This window comes from Tubulanus polymorphus, chromosome 2 (genome assembly GCF_964204645.1).
Source record: "Tubulanus polymorphus chromosome 2, tnTubPoly1.2, whole genome shotgun sequence".
NCBI lineage: Eukaryota > Metazoa > Nemertea > Palaeonemertea > Tubulaniformes > Tubulanidae > Tubulanus > Tubulanus polymorphus.
In genome coordinates this window covers 20,704,957-20,712,663 of record NC_134026.1, presented here as the reverse complement: position 1 = coordinate 20,712,663, position 7,707 = coordinate 20,704,957, and the positions used below count along the sequence as shown (strand labels likewise).

General features: G+C 38.0%; 2 protein-coding genes across 2 annotated transcripts; both read right to left on the bottom strand.

Moving 5' to 3' along the window:
• Nucleotides 1-15: 15 nt before the first annotated feature.
• LOC141900164 (NADH dehydrogenase [ubiquinone] 1 alpha subcomplex assembly factor 2-like) lies at nt 16-3,161 on the bottom strand. Its single transcript, XM_074786932.1, has 6 exons — nt 2,967-3,161; nt 1,525-1,614; nt 1,193-1,233; nt 1,018-1,092; nt 882-942; nt 16-229 (listed from the first exon to the last, which is right to left on the bottom strand). The coding sequence occupies exons 1-6, from the start codon at nt 3,094-3,096 to the stop codon at nt 168-170; spliced, it is 459 nt and encodes a 152-aa protein (XP_074643033.1). The 5' UTR covers nt 3,097-3,161; the 3' UTR covers nt 16-167.
• Nucleotides 3,162-4,151: 990 nt separating this feature from the next.
• LOC141899027 (peroxisomal sarcosine oxidase-like) lies at nt 4,152-7,395 on the bottom strand. Its single transcript, XM_074785179.1, has 8 exons — nt 7,276-7,395; nt 6,801-6,874; nt 6,062-6,140; nt 5,711-5,893; nt 5,413-5,553; nt 5,153-5,308; nt 4,902-4,977; nt 4,152-4,303 (listed from the first exon to the last, which is right to left on the bottom strand). Exons 1-8 carry the CDS (start codon nt 7,393-7,395, stop codon nt 4,152-4,154), a joined length of 981 nt encoding a protein of 326 aa, XP_074641280.1.
• Nucleotides 7,396-7,707: the final 312 nt, after the last annotated feature.

Here is a 7,707-nt window from a genome sequence, read left to right as displayed (position 1 = left end):
ATAACTTAACAAACTTCTATTTATTCCAACTATGACGACTAGAAAACAGTCATTATCATCCAAGTCATTCCAAGCACAGTATCAGTCAATGTTTAATGTTACTGATGCTTCCTGTGACGATTTTTCTAGTGTATCAGCATCTAAAATATTCGTAGCAAATGATGAGGTCAGCTGCCCGAGTCTTTTTTCATATCACCAGAACTATATTCGGGATACTGCGGAAAAGCGCCTACAAGGAGAAGGGTGTAAAGTAGCAACAACAACTAAAAGTAGAGTAAACCTACCATTACCTTTCTATGTACCGGTGCCCGGAATGGGCATTCTTTTTCAGTTCACATGTGGCTCATTAAAATGGCGTTAAGTTTTCACATACAGCAAACCAATAATCCTCAATCTTGAAAATTTTGAAAAATTCTGCCCTAATGCGTTGAATAACGGGAATACCACTATAGCGCGTCCACACCGTGGTGCAGTGTATCGTTAGTAACTAATATTTCACTATGTTTGACAGGTGCTGCCATCTTTCAAAAGAGATAAAAACTAATTACTTATTACACTAATACACTGCAGTGCGGTGTACTAGCAAAATCCTTCACCGATTCATACACCGCACTGAAAGAGTTAAATACAATGTTTAATTCGGATTTCTCATAATCCCGATGAATTTCATCAGTCCCAGAAATACAATTGGGACTCTAGAATAATGATGATTGGATTGAATGCGATTACTTATTTGATGACTACTTGACCGAGTTCAACTACAACGTTATGCTATGGATAAACTATGGACTTAGTCTAGTGACAGTTGGTCTATATGCCATCAATTCAGATGAGATCAACCAAATAGATTCACAGGGAAGATCAGAACAATTCGCACGTACTTTTGTTTTTTGACGGAAGGTTCCTTTGAATATTTCCCTGTTCGTAATCTTGTTGTTGTACCTATATATATATATATAAAAATTGATATTAAATCACAATAGCTTGCCAAATTGACCTGACAGGTTATGACAGTACCAATTCATCATGAGCCTCTAGCTCGCGAGCTTTTGCTTGTTTCGCCAGCATCTTTTGATGATTCAAGTCAACTTCCTTAAAATAAAAAGAACATTTCAATCAATCAAGACCTCTGAAAAATGTTTTGGTCATTTCGAATTAGTTTATAAGTGTACTTGTAGTGAGTAGTACGTACCTCCAAGGATGGCGGGTCTTCTCTCCGTCCTCTGAGCCATGCTGGAAAAGAATTTGCTTTGAATTTAACGGATTCATTTTTCACCATATGCAGTGAGGTGAGAGTCCTTAGGGGTAGGGATGAAATAGAATGAATCTTTGTTCCCAATTTCTTCCATGTTCACAAACAGAATGCATTTCAGACGATACAACCAATGTTCATCTGGGCCTAGTAGAACGAAAGGATTAACTCTAAAACCTAACTCTAAATTTTCTTAGATGAACTGAAATAATGGGAAGAAATCCAATTGATTTTCTCGTAACTGAGTTATTTTCACACATGGACAAACTTACAATCCCATTCAGTGGGTATCTTGGGAGAATTCCATTCGTCTCCATCGCGAGATTTCACGTAGCGGCTTTTCTTTGCTCGTTCACTTTCACCTGTAAAATTAATCGAAAAGTACATCAGTTTTGCTCGGGGTATGTATAGAACTCAAATAAACTTGTTTTGACTTCTCTGGGGTACTCTAGAATACTGTGCTGTGGGAAGGGACTGTATTTGGACCCTGAGCTAGCCCCGATTAATACCAAGTCAGTAAGCTATCGATAAAAGCATTCATTGATGTATGACCCTATCCTCCCTCACCAAGGTAGTCTGAATACTAGTCGTTGTTACAGGTTCCCTATCACTTGTTATTTGGGGAGTGACGGCTAGGTACAAGACTTACACCAAGGCATAGTCACAGAGCGAATGTTTTTCTTGTAAAATTGATGGTGATCGCAATAAATTTCATTACCAACTTTTTGGAACATCGCTATGTGCGCATGTGCAACAATGCAATAATAAAATTTGGCTCCGCGTCATTGAAAATGCTATAGTCCTTGTGAACAAAATTAAAGTAGATGAAAATTGATTAAAAAATCGTCGAAGTGCTGATAGATTCATGTTGTGGCTGTCTTTCTGCGTCAAATGGACTAATTTTGAAGAATATCTAACGCATTCTAAACTTTTACTTTTGATTATGAAAAAAGGGACAGAAATCCTTTCACATTTGCAAGAAACCCATGAAATTTCATGCTTTCGGTACGATTTCCAAGCGTTATTCAAAGACAATAGAGGATGATAGAGTTAAAGATTCTGCTTATAGATTCTGTAAATATAAGATATTTTTTACCAATCCCCGCTGAAATTGAGAAAATCAAGATAATTTTCATCATTTACATTTAACCGTGAACTTGAGACAAATTTGAGAGTTGGCCCGAGGATAGCTCGCGCTGTATTATTTATAATTTACTCAAAGACAGCAGATTCCGTTTATCATATCTTATATGAATGAAAACTTCAGAACATTTCCAACTAGTTTCTTGCTGGTTGTGATGGTCTATCTTGAAAAATAAAAAAGTTTTACACCGGTGAATATTTTCAAGTCACGTTTTTCTAAAAAGTGACACTTAAAAAACAATCACTCTAATTTGAAAATAACGGACCATTGTTGCTATGCTACAAGGTCCGCAACAATTGAAAACAAATCAATGGCAGTCCGTGCAGCGGCCAGATATTACACTATTATGACCGAAATAGTTGGTAATGGGTTCAACAATTTTCTACGACAACGCCCAGCGATCTTAGTTCTTTAGATATTTAGGCCTTCAAAATGTGATACTGAAATGACGTGAGGTCGTCAAAGAACTTCTTCTTCAGTTAGGCTTCAGCAGTCCAGGCAGGAGAGGATGTGTGTGATCGATGACGATGGTGGTGTTGTGTTGTCACCTTGTTGTCGTGATCTTCTTACTTTTTTCAAGCTCGTAATACGTGTTGCCCAAATAGTCGGAACCGATAAACTTTTCACGCGCCCTGTGAATTCCCCACGATTTCCGCACGTTTAGCCAGAGCTGTGACCAAAATCCGATTCTTTGGGACATTCTCGATTCTGGCCTCTGGAGTATTTGGAAGTTGTAGGTTGTTGTGTAGTATAAATCAAAAAAGTGTTAAGGTGTAGCTATAATAATTGCGCTATATATACAATTGCATGCCACAGTAGGTATATGAAATCTTAACCGGCAAGTGCTGCCCCTATACACATGGTTGACGGTAAATATGTGAACTAAAATACCGCAGTAGGGATATTTCGCGAATTGCGTTCATATCAACATTCTATCTTTAGTAAATTTCATTCTATTTATCAACAATCGTGCAAGATTCCATGATAAAAAAAGACTGATTGAAAAAAAAAAACGTAATAATTGGGACTCATGGATATCGCCAAGATTTTCCGCGGGAAGGTCGGACACCGGGAACAACCGGGGAACACGAGTGCCGATCAATAGTCGTTTATGTCAACTACTTCTCAGTCAGAAAAAGGAGCACGAAAAGGGATCATTATGTAGGAGCTCCCGGTGACGCCCATGGGACTAGTTTTCAGTCAAATTCAATAAGTGCAATTTAATTGTTGATTCATTAAGATCCAAAATAATAATAATAATAATAAAAATAATAATAATAATAACAATAATAATAATTATGATAACGATAGACACAACACTTTGTCTCAACAATAAGATTGAGAAAATGGAGTGGCGAATTGCCTGATAAAATTGTTCTTTAAAAGGAAAGAAGACCAGATTAAAATCATCTAAATAGGTTTTATTGATCCTCGTCATATGATATCATGCATAAATGTATTTTTTTTCTTAAAGGCGTCCATAGACTTTTGAGTTAGCTTTAAATGTAATATAATGGATTCATAATTTATTCTGTTAACTGAACTTAATCGCTTTAATGGTTACAGTTTAAGAAAAAAGTTTGCGCTTATAAATAATAGTAGGAATATAGAGAAACTAATTGATCATACTTTTCCAAGGGCGGATTTAGGGGATTCTGCGAGAGGCCACTAGAATTTGCCACCAATATTTCGCTTGCAGCCCTCGGATTGCCAAATCTGCCCTTTTCAAAGTGCCCATCACAATTTGCACCAATTTCAAGGTCCTTTCAAGGCCCCTACAGAGAATCCTTCCGGGTTCTTGTCAAATCGTTGCATGCTGAAAGGACTCATATCGTGAGCTGGTTTTTCACCAGTAACTAACTGCTTTAGCAGTTTACCGACTACTGGCGCTAACTTGAATCCATGACCTGTCAAGAAAGACAAATAATGAAATCGGTTAGGGGTACGAAGAAAGAAACGATTACCGTTGTAGAACCCAATGCACATGTCGCAGAGAAAGATGAATACAGGAGACCTGTGGCCAAACTTGCTCCCGAGCGTGTCCCTGTGTCGTGCGTTTACGAGAAACCAGAAACATGGTTTCGGGAGCCAATGGCAATGTTTCCGAGATCAAACATGTCGATTTCCGTGCAGACGTGTGCATTCTCACTGTTCTCCATACAAGGGGTACAGAGGTTTCCAGCCTTCTGACCGATTGAAAGTGACTACGCTTAAATCTTGCCCAGAAATCTTGGTATTTAGATTCTTTCATTAATTCATTAAATCATCTCCGTGTGTGAAATTATAAAAGAATAAAATCTTAAATGGCTTAAATCTTGCCCAGAACACTGGGCCCAGTTCAACATTTCTGAGTTAAGATTTGACTCTGGATTAAAACATTGAAAATGAACTAACTTTAACTCAGAGTTAACTCTAACTCGCGACTGTGGAACTGGGTCCTGGTATTTAGATTCTTTCATTAATTCACTAAATCATCTCCGTGTGTGAAATTATAAACGAATTTACCTGAAAATCCGGCACCGATAGCAATATTTCTATGTTGTGGATGATGATCAAGTATGAAGCTTCCATCAGGGGTCATCTGCGGAAATGTTTGACAAAACGGACACAGGTTAGTGGTTTGATAGTGGTGTATTCTTAGTTACATATAGGACTTAGTTTAGGAATCTATTGGGTAACATACGAAAACTATTTCAGAAAAAGTTTTATTTTTTACTCGAGCTAAAATATGCATTCAATATGTAGTAGTAACTCACGGTGGATATGCCACTCTCGATAACTGAAGGTATGGGTTCCAATCCGGGAAAATTATCTTTTACATGGTTGCAGATTTTCTCAAGATACTCTTTGCTTGCGTCTGGATTTCTGTCAGGATTTTCAGGGTCCACGTGTGGACCGTCGCAGTATATCACCTGCAGAATCGCGCAAATAAGATACATGTATTGGAGATGCCAGTCCCAAAATCCTTTAGAAATACCAACGTTAAACTCGGGTTTGACATTTTGTCAAACCGTACCTTCGTGAGATTTGGATATTCGAATGATGGCACCGTGAAGATATCTCTGTTATGAAGTTTGTAAAGTGTAATCGGAACATGTGGCATTTTGTACGTTCCGGCGATTTTCTCTCTGAAGTAGCAGACCAGTATGCGCAAAGGCTGCAAGGAAATGTAAAATCAGGCTGGATTTTTGTGATGAACGAAAAGATTTCTAGACATACAAGGAAAACCACTGATGAAGAAACGGCATTCCCAGCCACCAAATAACTTATCGTATGTTCTGCGTAACCTTTTTGTGTGATGTGACTCTGCCTACCTGGATGGGTAGTTGAACTCGAAGCGGTTGCAGTAATTTGGATGTCCATGGTCCGGCGGTTATTACGACGTTTTTAGCTGTGTACAGATTATCTTGCGTGTGTATATGAACTATTTCACCAGGGACGATATTCTGTACCATTTCACCATCACGCAGAATCCCACCTAACCGCTTAAACAGTTCCTTATACAAAAAGAAGAAATTTATTCGAGAAGTCGAAATGAAAAATAAAGAAGATCTTTACGGATTGAATTTTATAAAAAAGGATATGATAATAGAAATACTTTTTAAGAACATACTCAAACCGACCCGTACCCTTTCCAGCTTAGATGAAGTAGGCGCATGCCTTACCTGCGCTGCATTTAGACACTTATCCGCTCTTAAAATTCCGGCTTCGTGTTCAAGCAGGAACAAATTAGCATCATCGTATCTAAGCATGGGGAACAGTTCAATAGCTTCGTTTTTAGTCAGAACCGTGTGCTTGATATTGTGCTGGGCGATCATTTCCTTCAACGATTCACTTTCATTATCATTCTCACACCTACTGACTAATAACATCTCCGACTGTCTGTAAGAGAAATTATATCCATGCTTATAACATAATCATATATTTCAGGTAAAAGGTTGAGGCCCGAGCATCGGTCGGACTGGATGTACTGCTTCGTGTTTGTTAGAATATTAACAGCAGTCTGTTTCGTACTGGTAAGTGTGGTGGTTTGTAATTGACAGGCCAAATTGATACGCAACCAATATTTCAGATAAATGCTAAAACCTGGACGAGTATTTATCCATTATTTAGTTATTTCATCACAAAGCATTGGCACAAGGCATTACTATACTGAGATAAACTGTTTTTTGGTACCAGAAACCACCCTAGATTCACTCTTGAATATGATTCCTGGCTCGCTTCCTTTTACTTAGGTATCATCAAAAAAGTATCTGACTTATTAGTAAGGGAGCCATGGAAGTGAAAAGGATTCTCTGTTGTGCCTTCTGATATATCAAAGATAAATACTTGTATAATTCTTGACCGGTCAGATTTTCAATCGTCGACCATTCGTCGTATGCATCTTGCATCATCTTGATATACATTTCATTGCAATAGAATTTCCTAGTACACCGGGTCTGGCCGTGGGAACTGCCTCTTGAACTAGGTAGTACAAACTGAAACGTACAAAAACTGACAATATATATTTGTTTTTCACTTTGATAAATAGAATATGTCCACATAGAGTACGGTACAAAAGCATATTCGAAAACTTTTAAAAGGCTATACAATAGATATGATAAAGTGAAATAGAAAATAATGAATAAGAAGGTGCGAGAAAAGGCTATTCACGTTAAAAAAGCTGGAATACTGAAAAGTACATATAGCTTTAAAATATCGAATCTCTTAAATAGAAATATCATTTTGGTCAGTATAATGCAAAATTATGTACTACAGACGTCCGCATGAAATTCGATGAGTAAAACACTTTGTTAATCATGTTAATCATACACCTCAGTAATTATACCCTTTGTCCAATAAAATTGAGAAAAATTTCCAGAGATGACGAGTGCCTGACCTGTTCTAATAGAAGCGTTTTGATGCCATCGCGCGCCAATTGGTAAGCAGTACAGGACCCTTCAATCCCTGCTCCAATCACGACAACGTCAAAAACATTTTCCTCAGCAGTTGACAACATCTCGAACCGACGTCAGATACGTGTATGGGCGACTACCCTGGATAACAGATCCGACGACTATAAGTGTTTACTCGTTTATACTGACCTTAAAAACACCTTGGTGACTGGAACGAGCTATACAGGGTGTTTCAGATTTATTTCACGATAAAGAATTGCTCTCTTTACTTTTATTTTCAAGATAGAAGAAGCCCTATTTACACTGACACTGGACACTGGAACCGGTTTTTGCCGGTCTAAACTATGTGTAAACACCGACGCTTGTCACTGCAGACGAGGCCAAACACACCAAACTTATACCAAAGTACTAGATTG